This window comes from Saccostrea echinata, unplaced genomic scaffold (genome assembly GCF_033153115.1).
Source record: "Saccostrea echinata isolate AGI-Se365-2 ecotype Australia unplaced genomic scaffold, CSIRO_AGI_Sech_v1 ptg000054l, whole genome shotgun sequence".
Classification (NCBI taxonomy): Eukaryota; Metazoa; Mollusca; class Bivalvia; order Ostreida; family Ostreidae; genus Saccostrea; species Saccostrea echinata.
Window position 1 is genome coordinate 42,932,199 of NW_026889803.1, and position 15,812 is coordinate 42,948,010.

At 33.2% G+C, this 15,812-nt stretch overlaps 2 protein-coding genes across 4 annotated transcripts in view; both read right to left on the reverse strand.

Moving 5' to 3' along the window:
• The window catches only part of LOC133172209 (tyrosine-protein phosphatase non-receptor type 11-like), a 32,825-nt gene extending 24,926 nt beyond the window's left edge, over positions 1-7,899 (reverse strand). Inside the window, exon 1 of one of the 3 annotated variants that reach the window (XM_061307058.1) lies at positions 7,800-7,899. In XM_061307058.1, coding sequence (XP_061163042.1) covers positions 7,800-7,813 — 14 coding nt within the window. In that variant the 5' untranslated portion in view covers positions 7,814-7,899. Of the gene's footprint in view, positions 1-333; positions 402-7,799 lie in introns of those variants that run through there. The other 2 variants (XM_061307055.1, XM_061307056.1) reach the window with 2 other exon arrangements.
• A 4,383-nt stretch (positions 7,900-12,282) lies between these two features.
• Positions 12,283-14,959, reverse strand: LOC133206048 (uncharacterized). Its single transcript, XM_061341956.1, has 6 exons — positions 14,705-14,959; positions 13,293-13,400; positions 13,160-13,178; positions 12,987-13,055; positions 12,706-12,827; positions 12,283-12,489 (listed from the first exon to the last, which is right to left on the reverse strand). Exons 1-6 carry the CDS (start codon positions 14,931-14,933, stop codon positions 12,446-12,448), a joined length of 591 nt encoding a protein of 196 aa, XP_061197940.1. The 5' UTR covers positions 14,934-14,959; the 3' UTR covers positions 12,283-12,445.
• Positions 14,960-15,812: the final 853 nt, after the last annotated feature.

Genomic DNA, 15,812 nt, shown 5'->3' on the forward strand with positions numbered 1-15,812 from the left:
ATGTTAGAGGTCCGGGCTCTATTCTAACTGATGAAATTTACAAAGAATTATGATTTTAACAAAGAAACATTATTCTCTCTGAATAAAAGAAATTTATTCCACTCAGACCTGTACAAAATCAGTGATTGTAATCTACACTCCTTCCATGCCTTTGTACAGAAATCACAAAAAAGGAAAAAATAAAATACACATTTTACTATAAAATACAGTTTCTTTTCCTTGACCTACTTTAAGAATGAGTTGACCTTTCAACAGTAATCCACAAATCACTTTGAACATAAAAGGTTTTCATGCACTTGAGTACCACCTCAATGAAATCACGTTTCCATTTACCTAAATTTTCCTCAATTATAGTTAGAATACAAAGAGATCACTACACGTGGGACATTACATAATATCTTCTCCTTACAACCAGGAAGTTCTAGCAACTCCTTACATGTACGTATGTGTTTGACAGAGTACCACATATTTATATATATATATAAAGACACACAATGTCTAAGGAGTTAGCTGCCTCAGTGCAGAGGACGTTAAATAACAAACAGCTTCATATCATCTCTTATTTGTTCAGAGTTCCACTTTAATAGTTCACTTTCATATTAACAATGTTGAGTTAAATATCTAGAATCTAAATACTTTTACTCTCTTAAGTTTATTCAAAATTTGACTTATTGTAAATATTGATCTTCATACATCTTTTAGCAAAACTGTAATAACAGTAAATTAATGAACATAAAATAAGAATAAGTGATTGGGACTTCCAAATCGGTTTGACATATCCATGTTGTTCCAGATATCAGTGTTTGAGATATCGATGTTCCACTGTATATATAAATAGATTAATTTCCCTTCTATTCAAAATTGGTTTCTAAAATATCTATTTTTTGGTTGTGATATTAAAAATGACTGCTTCAGATAATAATTGAAATTATGCAGAGAGGTGCCTTAACTTAAAGTTGTGAATTACCTGGTTAACATTATACATGTTAGTACTTTTTCATGATGTTTTGAAAACAACTACTTTGTTAACTAACTGACAAATTAAATTAAGAATATACATGGATAACATTTAAGCCTTACTTTTTCTAAAATTATTTCCTTGGTAACTGAAATACTATGGATGCCTCGAAACCAAACACTTCTACTTTGTAATCTTGTCATATGAAACAAAGAAACATAAGAAATATGACCTAAAATCTTGACATTTCCTGTTTAGTTTAGTACTTTGCAATCGATTACATTTTCCTTAAAGAAATAAAAATTACATACATTGTATTAAAAAGGAAGTTTAGTTGGATTGAAGATTCAATCAGAAACATCACTGTCACCCTAAGATAATCCCCCTAACCCAAAAAGTTTACAAGTCCAAACTGCTCTCCCGAGTCACCTTGCTGTACACATATATATAAATATAGTTTTAAGATTATCTTTACTGTATCATAGTGCTATCTGTAGATTTCATAAACATTATACTTTAAGTCTAGAGACATAGTGGCTATGATACATAAACTCTGAGGTATACTAGTGCTTTGCAAACATGATTGATCAGTAAATTTTAGTACATGCATATATGTTCATTAGTTATCTAGTCAAATTAATGAACAACATTATTTCAACATATCTCAACTCATAAAAAGTTGGAGCACTCACATGTTCATATTAACAAACTCAGATTTTCGAAGAGCACACTTCGAGGAAGTGTTCAACTTTTCTATCGTCAACTTCCCTTATTTATGTAGCACCTGCATATGGAGTATTTTTATCAGTCCACTAAATTCAATAAGGCTTGAAGACACACCAAAAAAGTCATTTCTATCTTTTTTTTCCCCTGAGAATTTTTTAATTTATAATAACTACATGTACTAAATTGATATTTTTCATAAATTTAAGAAAAGGGATTTTTTTTTCATCTCAACTTACAAGTGACAATAGGTTGTGAATGCATGCACAAAGTTTACAGATAGACCATGGACAAAACCTGGTATCTGGCTAAAATAAATGAACTTTCTGGGCATCAATTTACTACTGATGCTGGCTTACAAACATGGTGTTTATAAAGGGGAATCAATAAGTCCATCAAATTATTCTATAGACATTAAAACATAGGTAATCAAACATTACAGAGCTCAACAAATGTTATCTTAAGGAAAGGCTAAAGTACACCACACTAAAGTAATAATCTAGTACTGTGCATCTCTAGATGCAACATTTATGCAGTTTTGGTCCAGGTAGAGCTTGGAGTTTCTAGGAACTTCAAACTGGTCACTCATCCAGAAATACAGGTCAGATCTAGCATACAAAGCAAGTCTGTTAGTCATTCCTTGTTACATCATTCATGCCCTGTACAGGTTGGCCTTATAGTTACTTGTGAAAGGACCTGCTCAAAAAACTTTAACCTGGTCACTCATCCATAAAGTATCAGATCCAGCATGCAGAAATTCTGGTAGTGTGCATCCCTAAATATATCATCAGTGCAAGTTTGCTCTCTGAAGGGCTTAAAATTAAATGAACTGCTTCAAAACATGTAACTTGGTCACTCATCCTGAAAATGTAGGTCATACTATAGTATCACGTATCCGAAACAAGTCGGATAGTGTGCATTCCTAGATGCACCCTACAACAAAGTTTTATCCAGATAGGGCTTGAATTTACACTTGAATGTATCTGCACCAAAAACTTTACCCTGCATGGTCACTCATCTGGAAAATGTAAATCAAATCCAGCATCCAAAGCTACTCTGCTAATGTTCATCCCTTGATGCATCATCCATGCAAGTTTGGTTAAGGTAGGCCTTATAGTTTCTTGGTAATGAACCTGCTCCAAAAACTTTGACCTGGTACTTCATCTGGAAAATATAAGCCAGATCCAGCATCAAAAGTGAGTCCAGTAGCGTGCATAATAAATAGGTTGATTATCAATGCAAGGTTGGTCACCATGGGGCTTACAGTTGTTGAGAATGATCCTGCTCCAAATACTTTAACCTGGACACTCATCTGGAAAAAGTAGGTCAGATCCAGCATCCGAAGCAGGTCTGGTAGTGTGCATCCTTAGATATATCAACTCTGCATTGTCAGTAAAAAACAGACAGCAGCATTCAATCCAGAACCAGGGACACCCTCTTCTGCGGCAATGTCTACCATTAAAGCTAAATTGTAGGCCTTTCAACTGCCGCTAGGGTTCGATATAAAGAACGATAACTCATTACCGGAACTTGTTTAAAGCAGGTGTGAGGTATCCAATTGTTTTTTAACAGATCAATTTTCAGCATTTCCCTATTTTTCCTTTGCTGTCAGCGAAATCCAGTGGTTTTAAAATTTAGAACAAATGTTAAAATTATTTATAATGTAGTTACTGACACTGTGAAATAATATATAAGTAAAATTTTTAATAAAATTATAAAGTGAAATCTACCCCCCTTCTTAATTTTAACCTGATTAAATTTTTATACTTGGTCGTTCTTCTTCGTGCTTAGTAAAACGAATAAGATAATTAATTGTTGCATTTACTTGTAGAAATGTATATCGTTAAATAAGAAGCACACCAATGCACATATAAAAGACATGACATTATATTTTCTTCCTCGTAACAACTGTCAGAGAGAGTTAAAAATCTTGAATATAGTCCGTTCCCCATTCATTTGATCCCGTTATTTCAGGTAGAGTGAGGATATTCTCCTTGTTTTGGTAAACCCTTTTGTGTACAAAATAATGTAAGGAACCCTTCTGTGTACATAACAATACCAACTGAAGCAGCCTATATGTCATTCCTATAAACGATAACTCATAAATCGGCCATTTGTTGGTCGTTTTTTACACTTGAGTTACCTGTCCTTAAAACACAACATCGTACAAATCAACTATTAATAATTAAATTTTTAAAGATTTAACTAAAGGTATGTATATGTTATAATCTTTTTTGAGAATTCCACATAGCTGTAAATCTATCTATCAAATGTTTTTTACCATACGCGCAACTTGAAAAATTAGTTGAAAGGCCTATAAATTGCATCAGCATAAAACTGAACTAAAAATGCTTAGATCCATTACAATGGTACAGCATTGAATTAGCAATATTAGCTATGGGTATTGCCAAAAATTTTGTATTTCTCCCAGAATATCATGATAATATTCATGAAATTTTTACATACTTTTTTAACTATGATTTTAAATGAATATCCATAGTTTTTCTTACAAAAATGCTGTAAAAATTTTAAAGTTTTATTTATATAATATACAGATAAAACATGTTTGGATGCTAGGATGCCATTGTTTTACTTTTTCAAATTTTTTTTTATTAAACTTCCTGTAACTATAATTTAACAATTCGAACAAATAGATGAATAATTTCTGGAATATATTATGTACCTAAATAGTAAATACCAGTATTTAAGTCTCTGTATCTTGATACATATCACGCAATAAAAAAAATCCCAATATACCGGTATACTGATAAAGTCGTGCATCCCTAAGTAATATGGAACAGGATCAACTGCCCAAATATGGTATAATATTCCAAACAGAGTGCCAAAAGAAATTATTAAAAAATGTATTTACCTTAATATTTTTTTTCAAATCTGCATAAATCTACATTGAATGCAAAAACTTTTGGCAAGCAAGTTTATCTATAAACATGATAAACTTACAATTTTTAGCGCTTTGTATTGATTACCAGGTTTTTGCTCTTTTTGTATCCTCCAGGAACCTATTTTAGTGGTAGTAAGCAATCAATGAAAAAATTTTCTTGACAAGAGCAATTGAATAGGAAATGAATGCAGTTTTACTTGAAAGGTTCCAATAATTTACCGGGTATTAAAATATTACCAGATATTTGGTCAAATAATAACCAATAGATATTTTTTTCTTTAAAATACATGTATATGACATTCTGTTTTAGGCACATGCAAATATATGTGGTATACTACCTAACTCATTGTTATGATGCTTTTCAAAAGTTTCTACCCCACAAATATACAAATGACATAGAAATTGTGAAAATACACATACATGTAGTAACATATTTACAGAATATTTCAACAGTAATATGTTATATATTTGAAAGTGATGAATAAAATGATCACACAGGCACCTGACATGACAAGAAGTCTCTGATGAGATTGTAGCTCTACTGGTTTTTAGATAGAGAAAGGTAGCACTTAGACTTGAACCTAATATGGCAACAGCAATAAATAAAATAATGCTCCTTGGTTTAGTCTCTTTCTGAGTAAGGTTTAATCGCAATTGGACAAAAACTGTAGGAGGAGAATTTCACAAAAATTTCGATTTTGAGTTACCATGGCAATACCGTTCATTGAAATCCAAAACCGATGCAGAGAATTATGTATCTTAGTGTAGTCTACTTGTGTGCCAAGTTATACTGAAATCAGACTAAAACTGTTGGAGGAGTAGCATTTCGAAAGTATTTCACACAACTATTTTTAGTAACCATGGCAACAACCTTCATCAAAAAAATTTTTAATTTTTCTAGGAAAGTCACATCAACTTGATTTTTGGTCTGAACTACCTAGTGAATTTAATTCCCTGGCACCATACTATTTTGCAATCAGTCTTTCTGGGTCTTAACTTACGGACAGTGTACAGGTGTAACCAAAAGTGCAAATCAAATGTTCAGTTAATAAAAATCTTTCAACAAATTCTATCAACTGCTTCAGACATTGGAGAAATCGCTCAGAAGGGAGTTTACATTCAACTTGAAATTCTTAAGGAAAGCCCCTCTGTAAATGGTCAGTATATTTATAATATTAATTTATATTAATAACCAGGTAAGTAAGCACAGTTTTAAGTTGTGCAATTGACTAATGTTACTAATACAAGGTAGTATAGGAATATTTTTTCCAAATTATTATCTGGATTATATAATAGTAATACTGATCAAAGCAAATGCAATATTCTGTAAATGTCAGAGATCAGCCTAACAAATAATTTTTCCCCTCTTGATATGTTGTACACAGTAAATATCATAAAATTATTTCATCTGAAAAAAAAAATTGAATGTTTATGAATAGCAATTAAGATCTTATGTACAGCAGAGTACATATAAACCTGTATAACTTATGCACTATGGGCAGTGTATGTATTTTGGAGAATATCAAGTGATTAATAGGACTAAGCCTATATTAATTAAAATTTATTCAGGTATTTGGATCTAATTTTTGTTCTTGACATAAATAGGGCTGTCACGAGTACCCGAAATAACCGAGAACCGCGGTCCAAGTTGCTCGGTTCAGTTCCGGTTCCATTTTTCCGGATTTCGGTTCGGGTCTCGTTTATATATTAGAGTCTGTTCAATACAAAAAATGGCGACGAAATCGAAGGAATGATGACGATAACAGTGATAAATAAACATCACAACTGTAATCTACTTCATTCCATTACAAAACACTTAATTGTCACGGAAGTATTAGATAATTATCAAAACAAACAGGAATGGTCAGGTTGTGGCTAATAGTAGGCCAAGTCACCGATGTCTAGACGTTCGCATGGTTAAGACTTGTTTTCAATGTAAATATAATGTAACAAATAAAGATTTTTCAAGTTAAATTCATGAAATTAAGGTTTAAAATAGATGTAAATACCCGACCCGAAAAACCCGGAACCGAACCGAAAATTTACAGAACCGACCTGACCCGAAAAATTTTGGAACCGTGACAGCCCTAGACATAAACTAATTTTAGTTCTGAGACCCCCCCTCCCCCCCCGTTAGTCTAGAATATTCTACTGTTAAAATGATAAGGTTTAACAATAGAATGCATTCTGTGTATTGGCTATGTAGCAAAACAAACATGGGAGATAACTTTCACTCAGTGCATATACTATGAAAAATCCGGAGAGTTACGAATGTTAACATGACGTGTAAATTTAAAACGAGTAAAAAACATTGAGAAAAAGTGTTGAATTCTGCCATTACATGGATTAATATTTTGGGTAAAAGGCACCCACAATCTCAAAATGGTTTGTTGTGATTAATTTGATGGTTATTTTCAGTGCATCTTCATTTATTGTTTCCAAAATCGTTTCTGAGTGATTCTGCAATTTTCTGCTACATTGCAGGTATATGGGAGGCACTCTAAATGTGGTGAGGGCCTGTCCCGAGACAGATTATTCTAACTACCCCTTTGTCAGTTTCTCAATAATATATGTTAAGTTTCGTCTGTTAACATACTGTTATGTTTCATGCTAAACAAAGCTGTCCCATAAACTTTAATTTAACTGATATAACCATACAGTTTGTGAAATTCATCCCCAAGAAGTTTAGGACCCCCGCGGGATTAATCTTCTAAACAGTGGGAATACTGAAATACTTAATTGTTACCAAAAGTTATTGCTTTTTTTTAAAGTATTTTGATGCGGATTTATAATATTTAGAGCTAAATGGAAAATCTTAATTTTTTGCATGTAAATTTATATACCAAACAGGCTATCACATCGGGCCATTTGACCCAACCTGTTGTGTTGAACAATGTTGAAGTTCTGGGTAGTGCCAGGATATTGCCGATTAGTAACCTATGACGTGGATGCACTTTCAATGCATGTCCACAAAATGTAGTTTTCATGAAAGTTTATATGATGTCATGTCCATTAACTACACTTTCCAGTAAAATTAATATCAATGTTTCAAAAACACACCTAACTGTAAATGCATTGCAAACCACCTGTGGGAAATCTGCTTGACAGGCTTGTATTTACTGAAATCGTGGTCACTCAGCAACAATCTGTCATAACCTGTGCAGTACCATATCAATAAAACTTACAACAACCCACAACACAATGTACCCTGCTTACCGTCTTGATGTCATATTCTGTCCAAATTGGACCTGAGTTAAATTTCTTCATTCATCTAGTTTACTACCGGAAGTACATTTGTTTTCGGCCTCGTTTCCATATTGTGAAATTGGAGTTATCTCGCTTTGGGTACATGTTGTATGGATGCAGCATTGGGGGGGGGGGGGGGGGGTTACACTTGATTTATAATCAAAAAACAAAACAAAAAAAGCAAGCAAAAAAAAAAAGGAGAAAGATAAATTTAGCCCCAAAATGTGGGTGGGGTGAGGTTGTTGCAGACTCGAGAGGAAGATCAGTTTTTAAACATAGGGGCCTGTCTTCCAAATTGTTAAATGTAAGATAAATTAATAAAATTTTGAATCTTCTTTAAATACATTTAAAAAAGAAACACATGTATATGGTCAACGATTCGTTATATCTAGACTCCTACATGGGATTGAGCTATTAAATGTAAGGAAAATGGATCTTGCAAGATACCAAATGAAGGTGCTGATGCCACTTTAAACTCTCCCCGATGGAAGCCAAACGATAGAGGCCCACATTGATACCAGAATTATCACTACTTTCCATAATATTGCCAAAGATCTCTCAGCACTAGAGCATCAAATGGCTGTCCGACATCTACTTATAAAATCTCGAAGCAGTGCCAGTGGTTTATCATTAGGCCCAAAAGTATTAGAAAAATATGATCTGCCAGATGCACTCTATCTACCCACTAGGAAATATAAGAGGTACAGTAAAGGCTAGTCAGTGGAATTCCAAAGCAAAAACAAACAAAAAAAGTTAATGACTATTGGCAAATTAAAAATGAAATTGATATCTCAGGAAAAGCTTCCCTTTACTATCTGAAGCTATCAAATTCGTGAAAACATCCTCATCTATTATGGCAGTCATATTCTCATTCCCCGAATGCTTCCAGGAAACCCATTGTAAAGGCTCAACTCGCAACGAAAACTTGTCGGTTACAAGGCAACATGAACAAGTTTAATCAGTATGAAGTGACTAGAATTTGCTTGTTATGCAAGTACAATACAGAGGATAGACTACATGTTAAAATGTCCTATTCTGCATGATAAAAGACAGCCATCATGGCCAAACTAGCTTCCTATCTCAGTGAGGAAATTGGTAGCCAGGAGTCAAATTCTTATATATCAGATGAAGGAAATTCTACTGCAAATTATCATCCACACCTCCAAAACCTTGTTTTCACAAAACAACTCCAGAAATATGAAAATCCAAGGATTTGTAGAGAACCTGGCCCGCAAAATGTTATTCGCTTTACACTGCCATAGAGCAAAACAAATTAAAAACTGCACGCAGTCCTTCAAGTTTATGAATAAGAAACTAATTTTTACGTAGGGCTATGTAAATTCTGAAAAACCATATAATTTATATTGGTGTACAATTTGTAAATGTGTTTCTTTTTTTTTTCTTTTAGGGCTGACTTTGTCTATATCACTCCTAATTTTTTTTTTTTTTGCACATCAGTCGATTAGGTATAACACTGCAATTTATTATTATGACTTACACATCATTGTTATTATCTTCCCAAAAGTATGGAATGAGAGATAAGAACGATTTTTCAACTGCTCCAAACCAAAACTATTCTGCTAAAAAATTATCCATTACTTTGAAATTAACAGTTAACATGTATACTCTCTCATGGTTCCTTTTGGTTCCTGGTGGAACACAGGGCATCTAACATGTATACAGTTAACTTTAATTAAACTTTTTTGCATAGAATTGATAATGATTTTTACTTTATACTTCTGGATTCCTTCTGAATTCTTGTGTGATGCAAAGTGATTAGATATATGATGAAATTAAATGTACACTATTCAGATTAAAACAATTTGAACTTTTATATTTATAACTACATCTTAATAAATGCATGTAATACATTGTACATATAACAGCTAGATTCTCAAAGGATTTTTTTTTTAGCGCTATAGCATTGGTGTCATTACAAATATGAATATATCGACTTTTGTCAGTTTCCAAATAAATACAGCTCAAAGGAGCCAAAAAAAAAAAATCCTGAATACATATTGGGTTCCAAAGATGCTATAAGTTTGGGAAAATATTTCACATCCCAGGGACGGAAAAAGATCAGAATACCTCTTGGACCGAGCAAGTCGAAAATACAAATGGTGTTAGTATCTTTTAAGGTCATTAAAATTTGAGCTTTGCATTGACATTTTTAAGGTTTGAAAAAAAATATTTGGAAAGGAAAGTTAGCGATATAGAGCCAAGGGTAACAAACCATCTGTAAATCTTTTTCAGGAATAATTATATTTTCTATAGAGTAGCTTTTTTTTTTTTTTTTTTTATTTCAATGTGTGCTGATAGCGTTTTCTTTAATTTTGACAAGTGGAAGAGAATATCTACAAAGGTACAAAGGAATTCGACTAACTTTTCTATGATATTTATTGAAATTTAACAAAAAAATTTAAAGTAAATCCCAATCACCGAGATCCCCCGATATCTTAATTCTGAAACACAGGCCTATTGTAATAGTGATAGTTTTATGTTGTTTTAATTATTATGATATTCAAATGTATAATTTTTTAATTATACATTTATGAATATGCCACAACTAATGTACTAATCTGTGTGTCAATCATTATTGACAAAGACAAATAATTTAAAATCAGTTGTGGCATCATGATATAGATATACAGTACAACTCGTTTAGTGCGAACACTGATATAGCGAATTTCCGGATATAGCCAAGCTTTTTGAGATCCCTCAGGCCCGTAGGAAGCTATTTCAGTTTGGGGGGAGGGGGGGGGGCACAGTCATACATTTTTCAATTGACAGTTGGGGGGGGGAGGGACTTCCAAAAATTTCCTGACAACCGAAAAAAAAGGTCATCAGACGTTTTTATTGTGGGGGCACAAGCATATAGTATCTCTTTTTTCTAAAGTAATCTATATATCGGCAAAATTATTGGGGGGGGGGGCACGGCCCCTCATGCCCCCCCCCCCGTTCCTACGGCCATGTCCCTGACAAAATTCTTAAAACTTCCTTGCTAAATTTTAGGGCTATAACGATCTCTGATATAACGAATTTACTGATTCAATTCGTGTCCCGTAGAGATTAAAAATAATGAATTTTATATCTTTTATAACGAATTTATAAAAATCTCAAAATTCAAAATACTGATTTGAGTAATTTGTTGTAGCCTAAGTATTTATATTTAAAATTTAAATCCTCAGAATACTTTACTTCTTCAAGGTAAGTTTTGTATTAATACTCAGGCGCGGATACAGAAAATTTTTTCCGGGGGGGGGGGGGGGTCCACCCCAGTCAAAATATTTCCTTGACAAGAAAAAGAACGCCTTTCTCAAACGAATCAAACCGAGAAAATTTCTTGGCAAGCAAAAAAAAAATCCATTCCCAAAACATGAAAAAACCTATTTTGTGGTGTGGTGGGTCCCTTTTTTCTATGGGGGTCCGACGTCTTTTTTAATTTACTTCAGTATATACATTTAATAACTCTTCAAATTCCAGGGTGGTGGTTGTGGTGTGTGTGTGTAGGGGGGGGGGGGTGTTGAAACACCCCTCCCGACCCTCCGTCTAGATCCACACATGATACTTGTCTGAAAGCATTCGGTATTCATACTTGAAGGAAGATATGTGTATTGCAAATTCGCTATATATACTTTTATGGGTTATAAATTTTCTCAAAAAAAAAACAAAAAAACAGCACAATTCAGTTACATGTAATTAATGGATGTTAAGGTATTCTTGAATCATGTACAGTTCATGTTTTTCCTTTGATACTTCTATTCTTAGAAAAATAAAAGTGTGTAATGTAACATATTCACATTCAGTGTTGTCTCATGCTCAGTTTATTTAATTGTGACTACCGTCTCTGATTGAGCTCCATCAGATTCCCAGGTTAATATCCAAAATAAGATGTAGGGATATTATTCTTTTTTTAAAAAATACATTTTGTATATGTGATAGTCATGAGATCTTTGCTGCGAAAACATGGGTAAAAACATGTAAACATCTTTATTCCATCTTCCTAAGTCAAGGGTTTCTGATCTACTCCACTCCACACAGTTGATGTTTGGGAAGATGCTTTATTCAGGCCCAGAACGATTCAGACATGTACAGTGTACTTGGTAACTCAGGGATGAAAATGGTGCGGGGGAAATGTTGGACTGAGAGTTACAAAGTTTAATGTGATGTAAGGGTATTTATCATATATTGTTTATGCGGTTATGATTTATCCTCAGATGTGTATTATTGTATACATGATCATGGCTACTGTCTCCGTATGATCAAGGGCATGCTTCCTGTGTTATACCTGAGTAATAAATTTAATAATTTTTATTGCATCACCATGAATGTACCTATCCACAATAGATCCGTAACACATCCATTTTTCATACTTGATATTAAATATACTTTGCTTTATACATTCTGTAATTGAATATAAAATAATATTGATATAGGAAAAAAAAAGCAGTAATACCAAAAAACCATCTGTAACCTCAAATACACGTTGTTTTCAAAACACGACTTAATTTTATTTAGAATTATAGCTGTGGTTTATTTTACTAAGATACAACATTTCTTTTTAAGAGTCCAACCCTCTCATCCCCTAAAGGACAGGAAACCACTGCTGTTCCTCCTTATACGTTTTCCTTAGTCGCTGTCTTATCACGTAAAGCATTTTCTGAAAGAGTAAATAGAGCTCTAATGACAGAATATTGCACATGCCGCATATACAATCAGTGAAAAAGGTGAAGATAACGAACAGTGATGGATCTCATAAAGTTATACATGTACTTAAGAAGGAAAACTTTATTTAGGTACAAGAAATAATATTTTCTAAAAAAAAAAAAAAAAAAGATGATTATTTTTAAATCGATTCCATTCAGGTATGTTATACCTTTTTGTCCTCGTACATGGGCTAACACCACAACAGAGATACAGGCAGTGAGAATGATTCCTATAGACACGAGGAGAGTTATCACATTAAGGTTGTTTTCTGCATCGTCAGTGGTCTCCGGGCTGAAACATATTTTATTACAAATAATGAAATATTATTTTCTTCGTTTACAGTTATCATTTTTTCTGTTTTAATTCAAACAGAATTTTTTGCTGTTCAGAAAGAAAATTAGAATGGAGGTCAATACAAACATGCTTTTTATTATTCTTCATTACACTTACCTGTTATGTGCCTCAAGGTTAAGTGACGTCACAGTTTTCCTTGGAGTATGGGTAGTGAAATCTGTTTTCCTACAAATACATGCATGGTTTGTGTTTACGTTGAATAACTGTCCAGGAATGATATTTTTATATGATTTTAAAAAAATATGTATATTGTGAAAAAAGAGTTTTACCTCTGAAGACAGGCAGGATCTGAAATAAGATACGGATTTTATTAGTACCAATTTACAGTACTACAGTATTAGTGTATTTGTTTACTTTAGTTAAGATATAGGATAATAAAAAAGAAAATGTAAGATTTGTTACATTTGTAGACTGTACTGGAAAGATAGTGTCCACTCGGACAGACTGCGTTCTCTGGACAAAGTCTGACGTCAATATTTCCAGTTTTTAAGTTAAGCATTGGACAGTAATCTGAAAGTTCAGAAAACTATAATCGTCATATCATTTTAATGTCATAGTTTCACTTATCCATATGTAATATCACACAAATGTCAATAAGTATACAGTTTTATATGTACTTATAAGTACATGTGTTCTTGCACCAGATGAAGCTCTGCCATTCAGTTATTAGTAACTGGAAGTCTACTGAAAGGTGACTGAATGTCAGAGCTCTACCATTCAGTGACCTTTCCAGACCTCTCTGTGATCATTCAGCTGAATGGGGAAGTTCATCCTGTGTTGAAACACAACGACCACAAATACTCGGTAAAATACAGGCCCGTAGGAAGCAATTTCAGTTTGGGGGGCACAGTCATACATTTTCAGTTGAGGGGGCACTATCAACTACCAAAAATTCCTTGACAAACAAGAAAAAAAAAGGTCATCAGACGTTTTTATTGAGGGGGCACAAGCATATAGTAGCTATGTTTTCTATAGTAATCTATATATCGGAAAATATCCCCCCCCCCCCCCCGGTTACTACCATGAAATAGCCTGATTGATTATTTTTTATTGATTGATTTGGACTTGACAATATAATGTAAGGAAAAAATGTAGTCCAAGCATTGAATAATTACTTTCTCAGAGCAACTATCACTGAATTCGATCTGATGTCCAGATACATGCATTACGAAAGCATGAACATCATGAATTTTATTACTAAAAGACCACAAAAAGTGACCTCAAATTGCAATTTCATCAGGAAGAACTTGTTGAAGGAGTGAAAACTGTTTTTAATCTTATGCATACCCCTGTGATTTTCTGAAAATGGCGCCCTTAATTTTTCTTGTATATTTTTATGCCACAAATGTGACTAGAGTTGGCGATGTGATCGTACTTTATTTATAATTTCCTTTCCCGAAAGATCTAAGTTTAAGATTTTGCAGTTCTTAAGGGATTGAAATAAATTTGGCTAAAAGAAAACACACTTGTGCGAAAAAAAACCCCCGCAAAGTTACAGATCATATCAGTTTAAGCATTGATATAAACTTAATTCAGTATCATTGAATATTCTATACTTAAAAATCGAATCATAAAAAGTGTGAAAACAATTTCATAATTTGCTTCGCTAAACCCGAATCCTAGCGGTTCAAATTCACAGATTTACCAAAAATTGATGGTTTACATGATCATCAATATCTTTGAGGATCTCCAGTCCTTTATGTCCTTTATGCTAGAATCCTATATACCTGTATTACTGTGTACGCCGCATTCGACAATAACTTTAAACTGATCAATCCAAACAAAAAAATATAGTGGCATATTGTAAAATTTACCTTCCTCAATCCATATTATATCGTTGCAAAATTCAACTATATTTCCATCTTCTGTGAGAATGCAATGATACTTTGTGGTTGCAGGGCATATATACCCCTCTTCCCTCTGCCGCCATTTTTCCTCTGTGTTCGGACATCGCCTTCTATACTCAAAAGCTGTTATCCGTGTACTCCAGCTCTGCTTACAGCAGTAAAGTATCAATAAAACACAAAAAATCAAATACTCCATGTTGAACTAATCGTGGTTAAGAGGTAAAGGACGGAAAAAAAGTTACTATAAGAATAAAAACCAAGGAGTCATGCGGTAGTCACAATCCTATGACTTGCCAGCATGAATTCATGAATTTTTTTTTTTAAAGTTTCAGTTTCTACTTACTTTGATAGATTGGGCCTAAAACAGTGGGCACGTGTTCTAATTTTATGAAAGATGCTGCTTGAAAAAAGGTCCAACTAATCGTAAGGGCCATGAACTGAACAATCTCTCATCAAGTACCATTGTAAAGATAGATATTTACACATGTAATTTATTACGTGAATTAGTGGTAAAAACTATAGATGTATTTGTGTGTGTGTGTGGGGGTGGGGGGGGGGGGTGGGGGGTGTCCGCAATATCGATATGGTTAATACTTGTTCAAGGATATTGATACGCGGGGAAATATTATTTTAAAGTAAAATAATTCTTATACACTACATTAAGATGTCGGTACATGTATTTTTCTGCATATGATGGTATTATGCAAACTCAGACTCCTGTTTATTTTACAGATAAATAATAATTGCCCTGAAAAATATAACAACAATATTGAGAATATCATAAAATCATTAATGCACAATCCAATATTATACACAATACTGCATAAAGGGAGATAACTCTTACATTTTATTAAACATAGAAGAAAGAAGAAGAAAAATACAAGAAAATAAATAAAACTCAGAAATTGACCCTTTTCTTAAATGAGGAAAAAAAATCACTAGACAATAACTTGAGAATCCTTTGAAACTTGAATGTTGGAAAAGAGCAATGAATTTAGGTGAGGTTTTCTGATAAAAAAAAAAAACTCCCTGTAAATAACATTTTGTGCATACAATTAAAATTTACAACAAAATA